The sequence below is a fragment of the Motacilla alba genome, chromosome 2 (assembly GCF_015832195.1).
Source record: "Motacilla alba alba isolate MOTALB_02 chromosome 2, Motacilla_alba_V1.0_pri, whole genome shotgun sequence".
NCBI lineage: Eukaryota > Metazoa > Chordata > Aves > Passeriformes > Motacillidae > Motacilla > Motacilla alba.
Genome location: NC_052017.1, coordinates 135,677,667 through 135,702,205, shown reverse-complemented (window position 1 = coordinate 135,702,205; position 24,539 = coordinate 135,677,667). Strand labels below are relative to the sequence as shown.

General features: G+C 33.6%; 1 protein-coding gene across 6 annotated transcripts in view; it reads left to right on the top strand.

The window, feature by feature from the left end:
- Window positions 1-24,539, top strand: part of CSMD3 (CUB and Sushi multiple domains 3) — a 580,220-nt gene that overhangs the window by 325,554 nt on the left and 230,127 nt on the right. For all 6 annotated transcript variants that reach the window (XM_038122727.1, XM_038122755.1, XM_038122747.1 and 3 more), the window contains 5 exons: window positions 937-1,263; window positions 7,826-8,020; window positions 12,309-12,447; window positions 17,175-17,362; window positions 19,795-19,983. In XM_038122727.1, coding sequence (XP_037978655.1) covers window positions 937-1,263; window positions 7,826-8,020; window positions 12,309-12,447; window positions 17,175-17,362; window positions 19,795-19,983 — 1,038 coding nt within the window. The remainder of the gene's footprint in view (window positions 1-936; window positions 1,264-7,825; window positions 8,021-12,308; window positions 12,448-17,174; window positions 17,363-19,794; window positions 19,984-24,539) is intronic.

Genomic DNA, 24,539 nt, shown 5'->3' with positions numbered 1-24,539 from the left:
CTTTATGTGCTTTGATGTGGTGGTTTATTATTGGCGCTTTTTTTTTTGGGTAGGATTCTGTTGATTTTATTATGTAAATTTTGTATGGTACAATTTTGATAGCCAGTCTTAAATTTTAATATATTTCCTCAGATTAGAAGTCGCAGAATTGAAATCAAGAGTTTAAATTATTTACGTTTCCCCCATGTATTTTATATAAATACCTATTGGCACTTAAATTATCATAAATATTTATACCTCTCTTCCAGTAGCATTATGTAGCATAAGTAAAACATTTGCACTATATAGCATAATAGCATAAGTTGTATTATATAGCACAGGTATATACAATGCTGTGATACTTATTTGTGGCAGCACCTTTCTTACCTTTTCCACTAAGTAGTATGGATCAAATATATTCAGAGTGCAATCAGTTGCTTTCATCTCTGCAACTCAATTTAATATGGCTCAGCTGAATTTATTGAATATAATATGTTATCCTGATAACAACAAAACATCTGGTCTCTTTGAGACTTCCTAATTTCTTGTGCCTCTGTGTGAACAACAAATGATAAGGGCACTATTGACTTTCTGCCCCTTTAATGTGCTCAGCTGGAGGTCTGCTCATCTAAGCAGTTCCCTACAAGAGAAAATAAGTGGTGCCAAGTGATTGTTATAAAGGATAAATTGTAATGACTGCCATGGATTTCCAATGCAACAAATACGTTGTGTATTTCTTGTGGGCTCTGCTTGAGAGGTAGTTTTATTGAGAAGAAGGAAACATGAATATTGAAAAAACAACCATCTTTCCAGATTCACATATCACCACAAATAATGGATTATTCAGTTGAGGTACTCAGAGAGTTTTAAGATTTCTTGCAAAAACATAGCACTAAAAACAGTCCTTATTGAAGTGTTTTAGTCTGTTATCTAATTTATCTCTCCCTTTTTTGGCAGTTCCTTGTCTTTCCAATTTCACTGCACCAATGGGAACAGTTCTTTCACCTGATTATCCAGAGGGATATGGGAATAATTTAAACTGTATCTGGACAATAATTTCAGACCCTGGGAGTCGAATTCATCTCTCCTTTAATGACTTTGACTTGGAATCTCAGTTTGACTTCCTTGCAGTTAAAGATGGTGATTCTGTTGATTCCCCCATAATTGGAACATTTACTGGTGCTGAAGTCCCTTCCCATCTTACCAGTAATGGTCATATTTTGCGTCTGGAATTTCAAGCTGACCATTCAATGTCAGGACGTGGATTTAACATCACTTATAACAGTGAGTAATTGTATTTTTGTGTGTGTGTGTGTGGTTTTGTTTTCAACATAAAGTCTAGGAGATAGGCTTAAATATTAAAAAATGATGCTATGGTAATGCAGCTTCAAGTAAATTCTATATGGCTAAAAATTCCTAATACATGTGTTTAGATTATTGCTCAAATACTGTGCTAGGGCTGAAAATACATGTATTGTTCTCATTTATGGCTTTAGAGATCATTGTGATAGGAGTGTTTGGCAGACTGACAAATCAGGCCAGATCCAAATTGCATAATAGGACTTTACTAAATTTGCTGGCAACGCAATGCCACATAATATTAATCACCACCACTGCCTGTACAAAACTGTTCTGGAAAACTCATATATTCAGCTGTGAACATACGTAATTTTCTGGAGCTGGTGGCTGCAATCTTTGCTAGCTTCTAGTCATGGCAGTTCATTGAGCAGCCATAGGAGCCCTTTGATCAGTCAAACCACAATAGACTTGTTTTTGGGTTTTTTTGGTTTTGTTTTTTTTGGTTGGTTTTTTTTCTGTTTTACCTTCCTTATTTACTGACCACATAATAATAATTGAAGGTGATATCAAATATCCTCTCCAGTACTAAATACCATTAGCATGTATTCACCTTTTTGCTGCCAAAACAGTTACATTTTTTCTGTAACACATATGAAGAGCTGCCTACCTTGCATTGGTACCAAGTAACTTGGTATTTATTCCACTCTAAAATCCAGACAGGATATATTCCCAGCTAGTGCAGACATAGTGATGCAAGGCCATAGCATGAATAATTGCAAGATACACTGTGAAACTTTCCTGTGAGTGTATGCAAAATTAAATTTGCCACTCCAGCAGTATGCTGAAGTATTAGACTTGCTGCTATGGGTAGAGCGTGATAGGAATAAGAGAGCAGCTAGTAGGGGGTTCATTGGAACCCTTCAACCAGAGTTTCACCACCTCATCAATCCCCCTACATCTGGAAACTTGGATTTTTCTTTTTCTTTCTTTTTGATGGTAGGTGTAGCAGAGTTTTGAATGCCAACAGACAGAAAAAAAAATAAGCAAAATATAATAAATATTTTGATATTTCCAAAATGTGATGTCATGTGTAATTAGTCCTATTCCTGTCTTTCTCTCTAACATCTGACAGTATATATAATTCCAGAGGCTTGCTTGAGATTTAAGAGAATATACAACAGCATGATTTGAAGGAGAGCACATCTCTCCCTCCCTGTGTTACTTGCTGGACTGTATGAAAAAAAAAACAAAAAACAAACAATTTTGCTGTTTAGGTTTTTTCACTCTTAAAGAACCTAAAATAACTCTTAAATCAAAAAGGAAATGAGAGATTAAGAGAAATTGGTGAGAGATCCAGACTTCACATTTTTCTCAAACGAATGTTAAAAGTTAATATTGCTTTCATAAAATTTCAAGGACTGAATTCCCCTGTGGCTGTTTACTTTTCTTACATCATCTTTCACCACTCCAGGTTTATTTTTTTCTCTTTTTATTTTTGTTTTGGTTTAAGTTGTCAGTCTTTCAGAGAATTATTTGTTAAGACCTACATTAAACGTTGCTGTCTGAATAGGAAAGAGATAAACTGACACTAGATTATTCTGTAAACATTATTTTTCTGATATTGTCTTATATTTATGCTCTCTGCCCTCTGATTCATCCTCAGATCATTTGTCACAAATGTAGAATGTAAGCATGAAGAACATATGGTATCTTCTTACTGGTTTTTATAGGTACCAGTCATGATTCCAAACTAACCTTTGACTGGTAGCTACATATCTCAGTATTGTAACTAAATATTGGAAAGTCAGGGGTTATTCAGAGCTACCGAAATATGAAATCACGAATAAAGAAAATGAGATATTGAATCCATGTTTCTTTACAGAAGTTTTAACATTTGCTCTTTATTTTCTTTTGTCTCATGTCCTTTCAACATTTATAACAGTTCTCTTTACTTTAATGTTTAATTGTGGTGTGCTCGATGCTGTCAAGCCTAAATCTAGTGATGAGAAAACCAAAATCAGTTATTAGAGGAACTAAGGTAGTCTTCTAGGATAAAAATAAGAGCTGTGTATAAGTGGATTTTCTCAAGTTATCCCATTTCGCACAACTAGATCTAAATATAGATCAGTTCATGTAGAATTTGTAGTAAAAATGAAAGATGGAGAAGATTAGCATGGAAGGCTTCTTATATTTAGTTCATATTTTCAACTACATAGAAATATACTTATCCGATAAATTCTGCTTCTTTAAAAAGTTTGCAGACTTCTTTGTGCATGTAGTAGTTTGATCATGTCATTTAAATTATGCACCAATAGCATCAAGTGATACAATTTTATTTTAAAAAGAAGTGACAATCCAATATTAACTTTTACCTGTTGTATAATGAAACCAATTAACTCTGAAAAGAATTCAAAACATTTTACACATTTGAGCAAACACATTTATTTTTTTATTTTTTTCATGGATGTGTTTGAGTATGTGTTTATTAAACTCTGTAGCTAAAATCTACTTACAAAAACAACAACATCTCCAAATAATGTCTAATTTTCTTCAGTAAAGACAGCTTCAATCTGATAAATTACAGAAGTAATCTTTCCATATTAATTAAAGACCAAAAGAGATAATAAAAAAAGGAGAGAATAGAATTTCACTCTGTCTTAGCATTTGTAAACCCAAAGTTAATTGAAAATATCTGTTTTCTGCTAACACTCCAATTGATATATTCCAAAGCTATCAGTCTCTTTTTGCCCCTTTCAAGAGTAGGAACAGTATATCACAGAAACAGTATGTCTTGGTCAATCTTTTCTAATAAGAATGTAGGCTAGTAATGTAAATAACTTCATTGGTGGTTTTGATGTGTAGAATGGAGAAGAATAAAACTGAGTTACTATTACATTATCTGATTATTTGATGGTATTTCTCATAAAATTTTTCAATGCCATATTTATTTTTATTACAGAAACATGTGTGGTGTCAGATAATTGCACTCCTTCCAGTAAAATTGAACATAAATCTAACTTTAGTTGGAATTAAGCAAAAAATTAAATTTCAAGTGCGTCATCTTTGAGTTATTGCACTAAGTCTAACAAAGATTTCCTATTTAGTTAAATTTTGGGACTATATCATAGAAATTCATGACTTGAAAATGCATGATACAGAGAATGTTGCAATAAGCAAAGGAATAGGAACTGAAAGGCTGTGATTTTCTGCTTGGAAAAGGAGGCAGAAGAATGTTTCAGTAGGTGCAGCAGAACACAGGGACATAGCAACCTAAAACTGCATTGGTTTAAGTTGCTATGGAAAAGCATACTTACACCTGATTCATTTGTTTCCCCTTTATATCCCAAACCCAAGAGCTGTTAATGATATTTAGCTGTGAAGATATTAATAAAGTCAGTCATCCCCTAATCCTGCCTGTAGTAAGCTATATGCATTGAACTACTCAGTTCAAGGAAAGTCTGAGCCTTTTATCACATTTGTGACTCCTTTATGAATTCTTCCCTCTTTACATATATCTTTGTTTAATTATGGAGAACAGAGCTATTCATAGTATTGACTATAGTCACAATAATTATAAGAAATAAATTTATATAGCCTCTTTGCTTCAGTGTAGATTTCCTAGCTTAGGTTAGAATAGATGAAATGCACACTTAAAGTGCAGCATGACAACTGAAGCCATGTGAGCTCATATTTACTTCCTGTGGCAAAGGAGTTAATGCAAAGGAACCTCAAAATTGCTAGGTCCTCCATGGGCAGGCACTCCACAAACCAGACTCATGTCAACCTGCCTTGGGCTGAAGTGGATGAGTATTTTGAGGAGGAAAGCATCTTCCAGATCGCTTGATTTATGCTTGCTGTGGACTTCTTTGAGCTGTTCCTCATTGACTGGGAAATATCTTTGAATAAGCTTGAAAGACCTGCTGTTTCTTATTATGTAGATATTTCTGTTACTGTTTTTTATTACAGCTGTTTAATTGTGCTAGCAAAAACCTTATGAATTACATAGCAGCCTGACAAAGGTCAAACTATGGGCCTCTGACATCAGCCTCTTTACTCCAGTTATTTCAGTTCAGTGGACCAAAACATGGACAATCCCAGATGATGTGTTTATATATAAAAACTGATTTAATGTGGTTTATTGCTGTGTTAGAGTGTGTTCATCACAACACATTTTTCCTGCCAGTTGCTCCTGTTAAGACTTTTTCAGTCTTAGTACTTCTCAAGCTAGAACTCTTCAGAGGGTAGTGCACTAGAAAGAAGTAGGAGTTTACGTGTGATGGTACTGAATAAGCTGCCACTTGTTTACATAGCTTTCAATAATCTTTCACAATAGTTTTTAGTATGAAATATATTGTTATTATTTTATATTCCCTTTTGTTTTTTCTCTGATATTTTATTCTGAAAATACTATCTTTACTTCAAAGCTATTGCTATTCTTACCAACTAAAACTCTTGGTAGGGCAATCCACCAAAACAATTAACTGTGCCAGTGGACCACTCCTTTCTAGTCCTGTTTGAAAGGACCTTTCCAAGCTGGCTTTAGATGAGATGAGCTACCTGCCTTCCTATCTCATGAGATCTCTGCAGTTCCTTCCCCCTGTGTTTTGTTGTTTTTGGGGTTTTGTTTTTTTTTTTTTTTTTTTTGTTTGGTTTTTTGTTTTGTTTTCTTTTTAACGCAAAATGCATATTTTAATATACTTCTGAGTTAATAGGAGAATATCATCATTGCCCTGATCTGTGATTCTATTTCCTGACATTTTTCCAGATATTGCCTTATATACCTGTACAGTCATGATAGTTGATGAAGATAAATGCCAGGAAAACTGTATCTCCTCTTTACATGTAATAGTTCATAAGGAACTTTTCTGTGGTTTCTTGATTTGTTGATAATAAGTAAAATATTAACTAATTACATAACCATGTGTTCTTTTTCTTTTCAGCCTAAGGCTGGTATTTAATATTACAGCTCCACCATGATGTTGTTTAGAAGTATCAGCAGATGGAATTTGGCTCATTGAATATTATAATTGTAGCCAGGCTAAGCTACGAGTGACTGCTGTTGGTGGGACCGATTGTCTTTCACTATCTTGTCTCCCAAAGTCATTCTATGCAGTAAAATTGATCACATAGGAGCAGCAGTGGCAGCATTTTCCAAGCTGAAATGTAGAGCAATGAATTGATTTTTCAACCTTAATAAACTGGTGTCACACACAAGCAAGCTAAACCTGGAGTCAACGTTTATCTACATTTATAGATAATAATATTGAAAATCTATCTCTGGGTTGTCTGAAGTAGTAAGAAAAACAGACTATCAATGCCTTCCCTAAAAGTGATGACTGTGAACAAAGAATTGGAAAAGTTTTTGTAACTCCTCTGAAAAAGTATGAGATTGCATCACTCTTAATGCAATCTTTAAATGGTAGATGATTATTCAATGAAAGCACTGTTTTCATTCCCAGTATATATGGCATTGTCTAAGTCAAAATGTTGATAAATAAATGCTTTCTCTTGTCCGTTATTATGATTTAAAATACCTCTGTAATGAAACATCTGAGAAATCTTTCTAGTAACTTATTTAAATATTACTTAAAAAAAACTTCATTAGGGAATTTGTATATGTTTTGTCTAGCAGATACATTAGTAAAACTGCAGGGGAAAAAAGTGAAAATCATCTTTTTAAGGACTTAGTAGTTTCTGATGTCTCCATGTAAACATGTTTAGGAAGATACAATTTGCAGTCATCATACATAAGGAAGGTGAATATTTTTTCTTACTGAAAAATCGATATTTTAAAAAATACCAGATGTATGTGCAGTATTCTTCATCAATAAAACAACAAAATACAGTAACTAACTACTACATATCATTTAATGATAATGCTATAAATGTTACTTTGCTAATTTCTGTTAGGAAGATGGTCTTTCTTCTCCAAAAGTAAGGTATATTCTGCAGTAAAAGACATCAACAGTCTTTGTCATAGTATCTACATGTATACAGGGAAATTTTTTTTTCAATTTATCCAGACCTAAACTTGAAATGTTCAAAGTTTCAAGTTTTCTTTCTTTGGCCAACATAACCCTTTTTTTTTTCACTGTTCACCAGCTCTAAATACAGGAAACAAAATTAACTATGGTAGGATCAAGCCCTTGAAGGTCAGTATGGCTCAAATAATGTGATGGTGAATTACATGTACAAAAGTTGAGTTTTTGTATCATACATAGATGCTTGCCCTGCCCTTCTGAAGGAACATTCTGTCCCATTTTAACATTAAATAGGATGAGTATTGTTGAAAAAGGAGAATTTAGCCATCACTGAAATCTACCAGCAACAAGCTGTCCAAGCTGAGATCCATGCTGATATAACTTCATATTTAAAGCAATTATTTATACTGTTTTGCATTTTCTGCTGTTGAGCAAGTTCTTGTTTCTTATTTTTCCTTTCAGTTTCCTAATATAAATTGTTTGTTCTTACTAGTGAACAAAAATCTGATCTTCCTTGCAAGAGTTCTATGTCCTCTACCACTTTTCTTTATTTTTCTCTTAAAAAGCATTTGGACATAATGAGTGCCCAGATCCGGGAGTGCCAATCAATGCTCGGCGTTTTGGTGATAACTTTCAGCTGGGGAGCTCAATTTCAGTTATATGTGAAGAAGGATTTATTAAAACACAAGGAACTGAAACAATTACTTGTATGCTAGTGGATGGTAAAGTAATGTGGAGTGGACCCATTCCTAAGTGTGGAGGTATGTATAATATTTCTTTCTAAATCAGGAGAACTTGATGTAATGCATTTCAAATTGCCACCAAATGAAGTTGAGATTTTTGCAAATGAGTAACTGAATGCTTCTGTATTGCTGATGCAGTATTACGTTAGAATGAAGATGTTGATCTCTTCTGGGTCTTTGGCTATGCTATTTAAAACTGTTTAAGATGTTTTAGCTCTCTGTTGCAGTGCTTGTGTTTCTTCTACCTACAGCGCCTCTAAGCTGGGGAAGACTCTCTTAGCAATTGATTTTTCTTTTTTATAGAAATTAATACTTCCATACATAGCAACCTAAAATCATACTGTTATACATATTTCCTTTGATTTATTTATACTAATTGACACTAAAATAAAATCTTTGCTTCATTACTTGTCTGTATTCTAGGATCTTTGTACCTAAAGGGGGAAAATTAATTCAGCTGTTTGTAATGATGTAAAAAAAAACAAAACAAACATGATAATATAATCTCTGGTTTGTTAGCTTTTACTTGAAACAATTGTTTAGCTCTTATTTTCACTATGTAACTGCCTTCCTGACAAAATTTGAACAATTTTAATACATTATGGCAACTGCTTATAATATGCTTTTCATCCATGGTTTCTTTCTGTGATGAGTGATTATTGTTTCATAGATATAAGGTGTGTCAGTTTCACTAGACAGGATAGGCCATATTACCTGTTCTTTATTATAAGGTTCATGGATCTGTACAACATTGCTAATAAAATATAAGGTTGCATTTTCAATGCTACATTAAAATCTTAAATTACCGGGAATATTTTTAAGTGTACGTCCATGCACAATGATAATATGATTCACAGGTGGTCAGAGACTCTGAGTGGAAGATATATTGGAATCCTGAAGTTTGACGCACAGGTATATTTGAATTAGATGGTTTTTATCAGCTGTAGAATTAGATATATTTCTAAAATTTATAATAAAATTGAAAGGCAAATTAAAGTATTTTTAAATTGAAAATTTAATTTGGTCTGTTAGGGTGTTCACAAGTTTTATTGACTGTGTACTCATTTGTATGTAAAACAGAAAAATGTTTGATGTAAGCTGTTTGGTATAAACTCTACATATACCTCATAATTTCATTGTCATATATATGAAGTCAAAGGCATAAGCTCCACATATTGACTAGGACTGTGACTGCTGAGCAGTTTTCCTTACAGTTCAGAATTGTCAGAAATTACAGTATATAGGAGGGAGCTATTTAATAATCTGGTGCAGATTAACAGGGTCAACATACTAGTTTTTCAGGGCAATCCTGGCTAGCCTCTGCTGGGACTTCCTCTCAGCCCTGCCCACAGCCCAGGATTCTGTTTCAGATCAGTCAGCCACTTTGTTGTCACCAAACCTCTTCCCTGTAACCAATCCAGTCCTGGTCAGCTTTCTCAGGTGGACTTGGATACATCTGTGAAGGCACTAACTATGTGTGTGTGTGTGTGTGTGTGTTTGTGCGTGCGTGTTCACAAGTGAGCATCCCTGGTTCCTGGCTTCTTTTCTTTAGTGAAGGGGTCCTGCTTTTGCTGTTTCCTGATGATTTTGAGTTTGGGATTCCTGTCCTCATGCCTTTCATCTTTCCTGTGTGAGGGTAATATGGAGGATTTTCCCATAATCTGTTCGAATATTGTGCTGTTGTACCCATGCTGAAGCTCTAACCTTGGTCTTCCTGCATAACACTTGTAAGGCTTAATATCCTGCCACTCTGTAGCATTAGTGATAAGCTCTTCAAAAAAACATTTCTAAAACTATGAATCTACAAGCTGTTTAGTGTTTCCGTGAATAGCCTGTTATCCTAAAGGCTTTTTTCATGCTCATGTAGGAAAATTTCCTGTTTCAACCTGTGCACCTTGTCATACAAAGAAATAAATACAAATGACTTTGTGAGAATTCTTAGATCAGACTGAGATTGTCCTTTACTAATTGACATAGGCCTGTGTTTCATAAAGAGATTCTGCTTGATGAGCACCTCTAGTTGTGTTATATTTCTAGAGTTTCATTTTGAACACAGGAACACTGGGTATGAATCTGTCAGACAACCATCAAACAGGACTGTAAGAATGAAGAGGGGATTAAAATCAGTGTAAAAAAGGTTAGGAAAACAATCCTTTGGCACGATGACTGGAGAGTTTTGTTTTCTAAAAACAAGGCTTTTTAAGATAAGCTCAGTAGCTCAGCTGTTTTGAAGAGAAGTACTCCTGGGTTTAGGAAATCAGCATGTAATGGTGAAAGTCAAACAAAAAAATCCATTTGATATTTATCTGCAAGAGCCATAATCAGAGGACAGATAAGAAACATTTTCTTTAAGGAAAGCTGGTAGCAAAACTCTCCTAAATAAAATCGAGAAATCATTCCAAATTTAGGCAATCTTACAGTGTGCATTATTTTTAATGCATTATTCACAGGAATATTTTTGTAATAAAAGTTTGGAGCTTTTTGTATTCTAAATGCAATCTGTGTCATGAAAATTTAGTGAGAATATGGAACTTTGAACGAGTATAGTAATACTGTATTGTAACTATGGAGTGTACTGGCTCAGAATAAGGCCATCTGGTTCCTATTCCTGTCAATATATTTTGTAGTTAGAGTTTAGGCTCTATATGTATTATGAATATTTCAAAGTCCTTATATACAATGAAATATAGAGATTATGAATTTTCTAGAGTTAACCTTCTGGTTGTTGAGGTAAGTATGAGTTTAAATAACTTATTGTTTGACTGATACTGTTTACTGAAGGTAGTATGAAAAAGCGAGACTCTAAGATAAAAAGTGAGAAATGCCCACGTTAAATCCATCAATATGTAAAAAAAGAGGTATGCAACTGCATATTTAGAATTGTTTGCAACATACTAAATTCTGAACTCTGTAACTTCTACAAACCCTTTCTTTTCCCTACACAGGATGGAGAGATGGAGCATTATGTCCTAAAAAAAAAAAAAAAAAGAAACCAAAACAAACCTGTTTACAGTAATTCGTCATTTTAAAATAGGGCCTTGGTATTCTCCTGTGAAAAATGAAGATCAGAAAAATGTGTAATAATTCATGGTCTTCAACTTGAAGTTTTGTCAAAGAGAGCAAAATTAATCTATTTTTCTTTTTTAGTGGAAAAGTTCAGAATAATATAGATATGTACTGTTCCACTTCATCAAAATGAGCAATGCAGGCTCTACTAGGTGAAGTAACCAAAATCAGAAATGTAATAGATAGCCATGTTTTTGTCAGAAAATGTTGTATATTTTACACTATTTTTAGTCAACGGTACAGTAAGACCTTTCCAACTTCTTTGCAATATACACTGAATATACAGTGACATGCATCGTTAACAGTGACACTAACAGTGACATAGATTTTTGGGTTTTTTGGGTTTGGTTTTTGGGGGGTTTTTTTTGTTTGTTTTGGGGTTTTTTGTTTGTGGTTTTTTCGGTTTTTTTTTTTTTTTTTTTTTTTTGAGTAGCCTTGTATGCATAAAGGCACTGGAACCTTGGTGTTATGAAACTCTATGGTGCAGCCTTCTCTTCCTGCAAAGTAACATGCTTCTGCTCTCTGTCTAAATGGAAAAGGCCCTGGGTGTCCTCATGGACAGTGAGATAAACATTTGTCCTTCATGCAGAAAAGGTCAGTGGTATTCTGGGATGGATAAGGCAAACTGTTGAGCAGGCTGAAACAGGTGAACTTTCCCATCTACATGAGTGCTGCTTGCAGAAGTATATATTGCAATGTTATATATATTTTCCAATAAAAAATCAACTAATCTTGTAAGAATGGTATGTATTTTTCATGAATGGGGAATTTGAACTGCTAACATGCCAAGCAAAATATATGTGGTATGACAGTGGATTCCGTGATGTCAAATTTAAAATAACAGTTTACTGATTTTGAGCTTTAAACTCAGCTGAAACTTCAGCAAGTTTTTCAAGACTCTCTGCCCACAATTAAAAGCAAAAAGAATGATATTTTGTAGAGACTGTGTTTTGTTTATGTTCTTTAATGCAGAAAATGTATTAAGCACATAAGAACACAGTAGGGAAAAAACCTTTTTCAAAACTATTGAACAGTTTATTTCATCTTTTTAAGGTCTTAATTCAGTTATCTTCATCTAACTCTGAACACCACAGAGCTTGTCAGCTTTGAAGTGACTGCATCTTCCTGCAACTGGATTTTCAATATTTGTTCATTCTAATTGTCCTATATTGAAATTGGTAAATATGAATTGCACCTAATAAATCTCTACTATTTACCTTTCTCTTTGTTTCATTTTTAGCTCCATGTGGTGGGCATTTTTCATCTCCAAGTGGAGTAATCCTCTCTCCAGGCTGGCCAGGGTATTATAAAGATTCCTTGAATTGTGAGTGGGTGATAGAAGCTGAACCTGGACACTCTATCAAAATTACATTCGAAAGGTCTTGGCTAATGTTTTTCTTACTTCATGTTTTCCAGTTTTTACCAGGAGTTATTAGCTTTATCATAACATTAATTTGCATTATCTCTAAAAACAAGCAATTTTACTACCATGTAGGACTTTTGCAAACTCCTTCAGAGCATGGATATTATCTTCAGTGTAATTTCCACTTTAATGTGCTGAAAAGCTTTTAAAATTTCTACTCTCTTACCCTTACTTAAACCTGTCTAGCCCAGTAAAAATGTTGTCTGTTCTTAAATATTAGCATGTTTCATTTGCTTTTAATTATATTGCTACGATGAATTATAATTGCTAAGTTCTTTTTTTGTCTTTCAAAATCACATAATCGTCAACTCTGAAAATCTGAATCAGCTGTGGAAACTAAATTAAATGCAGTCACAATTTTCCCCACTCTGAATATTTAATTATCATATCAGCTGAACTATTGTTGTGAAAGGGCTGTGTACTCTCAGGATGGAGTTCCAGTGTCCCCAAATTACTGCAGCATTCCACTTTTCCTAGGCTGACGTCTGTTACTAAGTCCCTTCCTTATTCAAAGGATAGAAATGTGATGAAGCACCTTACATTTCTCACAGTAGAAGGATGTTGGCATGTAATTTAAACTCTTTATCAGAAAACAAGACCAAAAAATTCAATAAAGAATGATATTCTTATGTTTTAGATGATTTTTAATTGTAAATATTAAAAAATTAGATGACAACCCAGTAAAAAAGTGCCATTGCTGATCAAAATTTAAGTGTACAGATACCATACAAGTACTTTTCAGTTCATATTTATGTATCATGTTTTGACCAGACCTGCTCACACTTGACTTAAAAGAAGGTATTTCTTAATTTTAATATAATTCAAAAGGTTTTTTAGCAAGGGATTAAATTCATATTCTTTTCATAAAATTTGTCATTGTGATAAGATTTTTGAAACCTTTTTTTTATTACTATAGCTTATTCCATAATAAAGTATGCATGGGACAATATAGACAATCAAAGGACAAGTAATATGTACACTTTAGTTATTTTCTATCCCTACCATAACATGAAAGCTATTCTTCCAAAATCACTTGTATATCACTTAAAATAATGGTTTACCAAATTTTTGCCAATTAAATACAATAAAAATTTGAATAACTTCCTCCTGCTGAAACTTCTGTTAAGTGTTTGAAAAGAAAATTATTATTTCAAATAGTTGATTTTTTAATTCAGCAATTCATTTAAACTACATATTTGATGTGGATAGTCATTTCAAAGTAAAAAGCGTTTGCCTTCGTATTTGCAAAATACAAGGCCAGCTGCATTTTCTTTCTTTGCACCTGAGTTTTGCTAAATCTGAAACTCTCTTGCATACAGTTTTTGTAATACATTAATGCCTTGTCATAAAATTGCACAATCTCTATTACTCTTGCAAGAAAGATCAAAAAAGAACAAGATGTGGTCTCTTTGGATCACAGAGAAAGCTTCTATCCTCTTTATGACACGTTTTGCCTCATTGCTGCTCATTTTTGACACTCTTGTCACTTGTCAGAATTGGTCTGGTACACATTTTGCTCAGATGCAGCAATTCAGAGAGGCCCTACTTGCAGATAAACGTGTACTCTCATGTATCTCTGTGCAGAAGTACACTTAAAAATACATCTATGTATGTTCACACAGATGCACTTAGCTATATATAGTTATGTGTCTGTGTGCAAAGACAAAGTTATTCCATAAATTAAATGATGGAATAAAACTTTGTAGTGTAGTGAAAGAAAACATTTTGTAAACGACTGTTATGTTATTTACTTAGACATTATTATTTTCCACATAGTTTAAATTTGCCTTCTGAGTGATTTGTGCATTAGCTGTTTAAAGGCTCCTTCTCGTCTTGGCTACTCTTGTTCTGCTGCTTCTGCTTGCAAATTTTCAGCTGCACTTTCCTAAAAGAAAAGGATAATTTTGTTGAAATACACAGTTTTAAAACTATAGCCAAATGACTTTCCTATATGATTAACAAAACTGCTCATGGTTTTCCCATTTCTCTGCCTTTTAACTTTGTCCTGAGAAACACACATACTCTTTTAAGCCTTTATTGGTGCAAATACCAAAACTTCCACAATATATGTTGTTGTTTGAAAGATTTTGAATTTCTTGGTCAGGGATAAATATTTTTATTACATGTCTATAACTTTTAAATATTTTTTTTTATTTTCTAACTTTCTCACTTGCAGAGTAGTTTCCTTTTAATCTTCCTACCTTCCTATATCTTCTCTCTTACCACATTGGATAGGAGTGAGGTACTGCATTCCATGACCGCATGCTAAAGAATTCCTGTGCCAAGCAGACGGGACATGAGAAAAGAAGGAGATTTGCAGACAAATCAAATAAAAATGCCTATTATCTTTTGTGCTTTTGGCATGCAAAAAATAACTTTTTTCATATATTGTTATATGATTGTACATGTATTTTTTAAAATGTTTATTCCTGTTCTACAAGCATAGCTAAGATAGATAATCTGTTGATATTTTGTTATAAATCAGTATCTTTTTAGGCTCAATTAAAATGACAGAAGTGAGAAATGGCAATGCCATTCTTGATTGTAATGAAGTGTTTATCGTGAAGCTTAATTATGAGTACTTGAATGTGAGAGATGCTGATAGCAAACTACTGATTGGGGTACTAGTCACGTTTGCCTATTGAGCATTTACTGTGCAGCAGGAAATCCTGACACTGCAATGAGTTGATAAGGCTGTCACTTAGAAACAAAGATGTGTGTTATAAATATTCAGGCAACTTTATCTATTCAAATAACGCCTCCTAAAAAATTGTATGTAGGATCTCCTGTGTTAAAACTTTTTTCACTCCTGTCTGCTTGTGAGTGCTTCACAAGATTAGACATGATGTAGCAATTAAGACATTCAGGTTAATTTAAAAATAATGATCAATTAAGTAGGAAAGGACATTGGAAAGGTCTTGCAGGAGCACAGGGTATTTCCTATTGATTTTCCTAAAAGCCCCCACTGTTTTATTACATCGAGGGAAAAAATATGTAAATATTGCACATATGTTGAGCATCAAGGGAAAATATATTGAAGGAAAAACTGATATAGGCATAAGATTTATAAATGAAATTTAAATTGACCAGTTTTTCAGCTAAATGACCAAGCAAAAGCATTGAACGTAATGCCCTCTTTGAATTTTTTTCAGTTCATCTCACTTAAAAATGGGTCTTACATTTTCTTTCATGGGTGATTATTAATTTTTTTCATCTTCATATTTTTCTGATATTTGAGGTGCTATAGTCTAAGTAGTTTTGTGAAGATTTTCTTTATGTCTTTGGAGGTTCAACTTAATTTCCACTTGACTTTAGTTGCATTACATTTATCAGATGCACGGCTTTTAACACCTTCTGTCTCAAGTATGCTTTTGATATAGGTGCTAAGAAAGTTGAGCAAGACTAAATGATCTGTTTCCATGATTTCTCCTGTGTTGTATGGATTGCTGGAAAAAAAAAGAAAAAAAAGAAAATATTGGAAAGAGCAAGTTATTGTCTAGTTGCTTTTCAGCAGGATGTCATTGCAAGTTACTGGGGGAGCTAACAAAACCCAAAATTTTCAGTTTTCCTGCTTCTAGGATTATCCCACTTCATTTCTGTAACTCCCTATCACTTTAGTTCTGTGCTCTTTTATAATTGTTTAGAGGGAGCAGAACGACAATAAAAGAAAATACATGTTTTGTAGGTTTAATTTGACTTCTTGTCTTTTGCCAGACTCCTTCAGATCTTTAGGCTCAGACTCATGGGACATAAATACTGAAATTTCGAGTTCCTCAGTACATTGGCTTTACTCATACAGTTCTTTGAATGGATTTCACATAGCTGAATTAGGCATCTAAGTAAATCAAAGTGAGAATTAAAACTATCTAAGGGTCGTTGTAAGATCCTGCTGTTAATTGTTGCTTTTTAATTCTGGAAAGGTTTTTCAGTAATCCATCAGAGTCCATCATAAGCATTATGATTGATCTAAAGTCTGTCATAGCAAGAAAAAGATAAACCATGGTCAAAATACCAAACAGGTGTTTGGAATTGCTGACACCATCTGAAACAAGACAAGCAAGGAGATATCTAGCAGCACTATCACACTCAGCTTTTTCTTGCCAGGGAGAGCACACATACTGTATTTAGTGCTTTCTAAAAAGGATTTTTAGTTGCTGATTTTTCTTCAAATAACTTCTGTCACTACTTTGGACTGAGTCTCAGCTGGCAGAATGCCACTGAGTCACGAGTCAAGTAATTCTATCCCTGCTTATAGACGATTGTAAGGTAGGAACTCAAGAGTATGAGACATTGATCATACAAAGTACCTTTATATTTTTGCCAAATGCGTCAACATGCCCTTCATATAATTTAATATTTTTCAAAAGGAAAAATAATATTATTATAAAATAGCATATGCAAGTAATGTTGATATTTATTAACAAACTCTTTCTAGCTTTTGTTTACTGCCCTACAAACCAGCTCCAGGAGTTTAAATTTATTTCTCATCTTTCTAAGGAACTAACCTGAAATTTTATTATTGTATAAATTATATAGGATAATTATATTATTGTAATAGTATTGAAAAATAGATATGTGGAGAAAAAATATTTTCAGGAAAGGTGCATAGTTTAAAAAATATGAGTTTTTGAATTTGTTTTAACTGTCTCTTAAATTTGTTCCTGTGTGTTTCCACAATTCTAGATTTCAGACTGAACTGAATTATGATGTTTTGGAAGTTCATGACGGACCAAACCTATTATCTCCACTTCTGGGTTCTTACAATGGTACACAGGTCCCACAGTTTCTGTTTAGCAGTAGCAATTTCATGTATCTTCTCTTTACAACTGATAACAGTCGTTCTAACAATGGATTCAAAATTCACTATGAAAGTAAGTACTTCTGTGTTGTATTATTTGATCCCCCCTCCCTCTCAATGCTTACCCTAGTCATGTAATGATGTCATCTTGGTTAAATTCCTGTTATTTCCCCATCTGAAAAAGATTTAGTAATGTTAAACTGCAAAAGAGATGACCACTAATTTTATTTATATTTATTATCATTGATATACTGCTCTGTGCTTTAAGAATCAAAAAAATGAGAATGAGAAGCAAATGCCTTTCTTCTGGAGGCTGCTTTTATGTCTTAATATTCTTATATTTTATACAATGCATTTTTGTGCATGTAAAATGGCATGAGATCAGGAAGATTATGAAAAACTAAGAAAAAACTGAATTAGTGTTCTGGTTGATGTATCTGCAGCTCTAACAGAAAGTAGGGGAAAATGCAGTTTTCATAATGACCTGAAAAATCTAGAAATGGAATTGGCTGATTATGGATTTTTAATGTTCTAAAAATCTGCCTATATGATTATTTTTCTGCCATAGAAATGCTCTTTTGTCCTTATTATAGTCATATAAACTATGTTGCAGAAAGTATCTGTAAGATTTCATACTTCATGAATTATTAAGATTCCTATGTTGAAATACTATAATTCAATTTACATTTTATCTTTCTAAATATAACTTCTGTTGTAAAAATTCCTACTTATATGAGAAATAATATTTTTACTGTAATCACTATCTTATTTGCTTAGTAAAGGTCATTGGCACTTTGCTTGTACTTCTACTTGCTGGAATTACCACCAAAAACTTCAGATGTTCTTAATTTTTAACATTATTTTTTGCAATTTTCACTATTCCTGGCCACTATAAGGTAATATGCAGAGGGGCGATATTGCCAGATAAAATTTGGATTGATTTGAACTCCAGTGAACTTTAAATTCAGGCTGTTTATTGGAAAAAAAAAAAAATCTCTTATTATACCAAAATTATTACCTGTCCTAGCATTCACACACAAACATCTATTTGTATAATCTTCTGCATTATGAAAAAGTGATGATTTTGTTAAGTTTTCATCCAGTCTGAAGTTTAAAGGAAGGCAATCCTAACACATCAGGAACACTAGATGAAGATTGCCTACCAAGACTAAATTCCTAGAAAGACTGAATAATGTTAAATGGTAGAGATTATACTTTGGGAATGTGAACAGCAAAATGAGGGACTCTGCACTTATTACAAATAATAAACAGTTTCAATTAAATAAAATTGGAAAGGAAACCTGAAATTTCTTTATAAATGAATTCTTAAATTTCATGAAAAAATCCTATTTTTTGTAAAACCGATCCACACCCCACAGTTCTCTACACTAGTGGAGAAAAAAAGCTAAATTTATGCTATCAGAGAGCATGGAAAATATATATTCTTACCATTTGTACACAAAATAAACAATTTTCAGTATTTTCTGTTTAATAGGCCCTGTTTATACACAAAAGTCTAGTATTCATTTTATTTTTGCTTAATTCTTACTGGTTTCTCATCTTGCATTATCCAGTATAATCCAATTCTGCTTTCCTTTTTCAGAACACAAATAATAATGATCAGTGGTCTCTTATTCATCATTTCTTCTTCCTTCAAATATTGTACTGAAAGCTAAGATCTTTTATATGTTCATAACTTTTATGCTAATATCTTTCCTCAATTAATTTCTTTGTAATGAAGGATGTTTTTATGACTTCTATGTAGGAATAAAAGGAATAGCACCCATAAAAAATCTTGCACTGAATACTTCTAGTAATTTACTAACTTCAGTATTATCTGTAAAGGGTTGAGTTTTTTTCATTATTATTTTAAAATGAACTTCTTTATACGAGTTTATATATGAACATCTCACTGAGAAATAATCTAAAAGGTTTAATTTTTAGCACACATTGAAATCTCTTTATCAAGTCAAATTCTCTTTATTCTTTTCTGCTAGTCTTTATCTTCTCATTGTCTCATACATCAAATAACACTAGGTATGAGTATGATTTATATAAATAATTGATCTACGTAAATATTTAAAATATAAATATCAGAAGAAATGTAACCAGTTTCAGCTATGCTAGCAAATTTTGATCAGGAAAAAATAGAGGCTGAAAATCAGAATTTTGAGTGATCATCAAAGCTTTTTAATATCAGCATCAGGTACAAAGTCACTTAATGTTGCTAAGACAGGATACAAATAAATATCCTATAAATTATGAGATATTTTTCTTATTTTTCTCTGTAACAATGGCAGGATTCAAAGTGTGATCTGTAGTATCTTTTAATGGTAACATGGAGAAGAATAGTGGAAAGATAATTCACTGTAAATGTGAGATAATGAAGCCTTCACCTCACAACAATCACAACCTATTACTTAAATTAATTTTAAAAAATCTATAGGTCCTTTGTTTAATTATTTTATTTTCCCTTTTCTTTTTCTATTTTTTTTTTTAATCTAGGTGTAACTGTTAATACTTACTCTTGCTTGGATCCTGGCATACCAGTGCATGGACGTCGTTATGGACATGACTTTTCTATAGGTTCCACTGTCTCATTTAGTTGTGATCCAGGTTATAGGCTCAGTCATGAGGAGCCTTTATTATGTGAAAAAAATCACTGGTGGAGTCACCCTCTCCCAACTTGTGATGGTAAGGATAAACAGATTTAATACAGAGTACTTTAAAATATACACGTTTTGCCAAACTATTATTAGTCAAAATGAATTAAATGCCAGAGCCTATAAAACCTGTATTTTTAAGAAAGAGAAAGAATAGTTAGAGGAAATAAATTCTATATATCTCTGTGATGAGGCATATGAAACAGATAATGATGTATAGTTTTTTAATCCTGCAGATTACTGAAGGTATATCTATCTGAATTTATGTGACTGTGAGCTAACTGATTGCAAACTTTGTGTATATCTGGTTGTAAAGCATTTAGTGCAGCTTAAAAATATTTGTGTTTGGATATCCATCTATAGACACAGATTGCTGACATAAAAACCATGAAATTAAATTTATTTGCACCTGACTCAAAAACTTCATTTTCTCCCGTTTCATGATGATTACTCTGTTTATAGCTTGTAAACAGAACTTCACACCCTTCAATCACTGTGGAAATTTATGAGGACCACATTATACCTGGTGATTATTAAACCAAACAAAAGTTGTCTCCACCATATCATTAAATCTGAAAAACTATTTATCATTTTCAGTCATCTCTTGTAATCGGAATTGTTCATTTTAATGCTTTCCTAGTTGGGGTCATTTCAATTATATGTACTATTAAGAAAGTGGATTGAAATGTTCATTCAGTTACATTATTTGAGATATTTACTTTTTAAAACAGTTTCCCTCCTTGCAGCATGGTGCATGTTTTTAATGTTAAAAATGTTTACAGGAATAATATAACCCTTTAATTCTAAGTTAGTATTTAACCAAAGAAAATCTCCTGAGCTTTTATGAGCTACAGAATGTACATGATACTGTATTTTTTCTAATGCAGTTCTTAGTGTCTAATGACACTAATTTTGAAAGAAAGATCTGAATGAAGACTGAAGAAGCTCATTGAATCATGTGTGATTTGCTATATGGAAGACTATTCCTTCCCACTGCATTACTTTCTTTAGAAAATGGTAGGGACTTTGGCCTTCAGATTGTTTAGTTAGGAAATGCTTTGGGATTTTATATTCAGGAAGTTGATGGCGTCAGTATATGATAATACTCAAAATCTGTGGTAGTAGAAAAGGACATGAATAATAACTTGGCTGAAAATGGCCATCTGTAGTTTTCCAAGTCCATTTTCTGAAGGTTTCTACATCTCAGTCAAGTTCTTGCAATGAAGAATTGCAGGGTTCCCACAATTTGCAGTTAAGGGGACTATATTTTGCTGAACAGGCCAGAAAACTAGGATGTGTTTTCTAATGGTGATAGGCACTAGATGCTAACCATGTAAAACAAACAAATAAGCACACTCCCTATGAATACTGTGCTCTGTTGTTAAATAAAATTACTTATTATGATGAATTTCTTCATAAAGATGCCGAACTAGTATGCAATTCATTAGGTAAATGAAGTTTCTTTTTCTCCAGAGCACATTGCTAAATGGTGATTTCCCATTCCATTAATATGTTGTAAAGGTAGGATTGAGTACATTTATTCTACTAAATGTAATCAGTTAATGGTTGATGTAATTTTAATTTAATTGCTGGATTTCTTCTCTGGTGGAATGTTTTTTTAAAATAATCCGGAGTCCTTGCACCCCAGGCAAAAAAGGGCATTTGCTAAATGGGTTGTTCTTTGCAGAAATTAAGAGTATGGGTTTGTATTAATCATACCACTAACAAACACATCAGTCACTATTACTGTGCATTCAGAATGTTACTCTGATGGTTTCTGAAGAGACAAGTTCTTTTTCGATTGTTCTTTTGATAACCACATCTCTCTTTTTATAATTATGCGTGTAGTGATGTGGAGACAGACTATGGTAATTGTGCAGATAGGTCATGGCAACTCCTGAGTGGGTGTGGTTTGGAGAAGTGACTATGAAAGGAAAAAATTTAGACTGCTTAAAACAAGTTCCTCCTCAAAGTAGAACATGGTGTTGACTGAAAATCCATTATTTGAAGGAGTTTAAATTAAATTTTTTACTATGTGTTTGATGTTGCAGAGATAAACAAAGAGCTAAACCAGATGGTTACGAGTTTTGCTGAAAAGCACTGCTTGTATTGCATCTCTACCATTCCCATGTGCCAACTACACATGATTCACTTTTTACCTATGTATCTGGAAAGCCTTTAATTTCTTAACTGTAATCACCACCCAGTGCTTAACTAAAAAGATGAAATTGTATCTTATAATGTCCTTTCTATATGAATACTATAGGAGAATTTTGCTATTAGACTTTGAATATATGTGAGGAACCCTATTCTACCCAGTATATGAATTACTCTAGTAATCCCATCAAAAGTCACAGGAAAATTAATGTAAAAGTTAGATATCTACTTAAGAGCGCAAATTACTCTTTATTCCCTTCATCATAACATTAAATTGAATGCTAATAGAAAGTTCTTATTCATTATTTGAATTAAAAATATTGTCATTCCCTCAATCTTAATTTACTTAAGAAAATTAATAAATAAAATGAAAATAATTCAAGCAAGAAAAAAATACCTTTAATGATTATATTGGAAACTCCTAGATGTCCAAATGAATGAGCAAATATGACTTATGCAGTACATGAGAAACATATTCAGGGAATAATGCAGAGGTGTTATGTCCTTTCTGTTGACATCTCTAAAATAAAAATAATAATTCCATTAAAACACAGCTGTTAAAAAACCTGCTTCAAATACTCAGTGAAGTAGAGGCCAGAACTGGAAATGGAGAACGTCTGGTCTATTTTAGATTTAAATGAGAAGGTCAAAATGCAAGTTTATATTGTGAGTAATCCAGGCTACACTAGTTTACATTAAATTAATCTCTTGCATAATATAACTCAAGTCCAAGGTTTATTTCTTGAAGCTGAGTATGTTAATTTGATGTCCATATCCTTATTTATTTACCCCTACAGAACTACATCCCATTTTAAGATACATTACATTTTCTATAATTAGGGAAGACAAATGCTGAAGTTACTTGGTCTGTGAAGCACAGTGTATTAGATTCAAACTCTAATTCCCTGTTTCAATAATTTCAAAGTCTATTTTATATGCCACTTTTATTATCCAATTGCACAATAAATGAAAATCATCTCAGAATTACATTTTTAGTTGGAAGTTAGAGTCAATTAAAGAAATTAATGTAATGAGGCCTCTATGTGTTTGTGAACACATATATTTGTATTTAGACATATATACCCAATATATTACCATATAAATAGTTTTTTTCTTTTTTTTCTCTGCCGTCCTTTCTAAAATAGCATATGTTATTAGTCTTTTTTGATGATGCTTCAAATCTAAAGCTAATTGTTATTACTTATCAATTATAATTGTGTGTTTTCTCTTCCCATTACTTCTGAAATCCAACTATTTTCCAATTATGTGTACCTACAACAAACTGAACTTCTGAAATTTTTTTTCCTGAAAGCTTTTCTTCTTCTTAAGAGTATTTTATCATTCCTGAGAAAATTGAGATACATCATTTTGTGTTAGTGTCTGAGTTGTGAGCAGTGATCTATGGCTAGTCTCTTGAAAAATCTTTACTTAAGGAAATAATAGGTGATACCATTTGAAAATGTGAAAAATGCTAATTTCACAGATATCACCATCATCAATCAGGCTAAAAAAATAAAACACTTTGGGGGTGGTTTTTTTTGTTTGTTTGGTTTTCTTTAAGTGAATTACTAGTGAACACTCTCTGTTGAAATACATCAAAAAAAAAGAAGTGGCGGAAGGAAGTGGCGGAAGGAAGTGGCGGAAGTGGCGGAAGTGGCAGAAGTGGCGGAAGGAAGTGGCGGAAGGAAGGAAGTGGCGGAAGGAAGTGGCGGAAGTGGCAGAAGGAAGTGGCAGAAGGAAGTGGCGGAAGGGGCGGAAGGAAGTGGCGGAAGTGGCGGAAGGAAGTGGCGGAAGTGGCGGAAGTGGCGGAAGTGGCGGAAGTGGCGGAAGGAAGGAAGGAAGGAAGGAAGGAAGGAAGGAAGGAAGTACAGACAGGGGTTATGTAGAAGCATATCACCCACCTGAGGGTCCCAACTACGTCTCATTGCTCCCCTCCATCTGGTCTTCTTAGTGGTCAGGGTCCCCTGTGGCTGCCACCACACACCGCGCCACGCTGAAGAGTGCAGAATCCCGTGGGTTAATTCATGCTTTGGGCAGGTGGGATTGCCCTGTGCCTCCCTTGCAGGGACTGTGGATAAGCTTCTCCCCGGATGAGGGGCCCCTCAGCTGGGCTCCTCTGCACAGCAGAGGGTGGCAGTCACTGCCCCTGACCAGAGGCCTTTCCAACACACACCCAAAGCCTCTCTCCCCCACCCTTTGCTGGGTGGGTCTGTTGAGAGCCTGGCAGCTGATAGCCCTGGGCTGTGGTCTCCACCCTAAAGGCACCAGGCTTGTGCTTCGTGATTGTCCCCAGCCAGCCCTGAGTTATTACTAAAACTTGTATTCACCAGCGAATGGTGTAGGGCCTCTCAGAGCCCCATTCAGGGTGTGGTGTTCTTCTCTGTGGCTTTTGCAATACAGTTTTAGAAGACCTTCATGGAAATGTTTAAA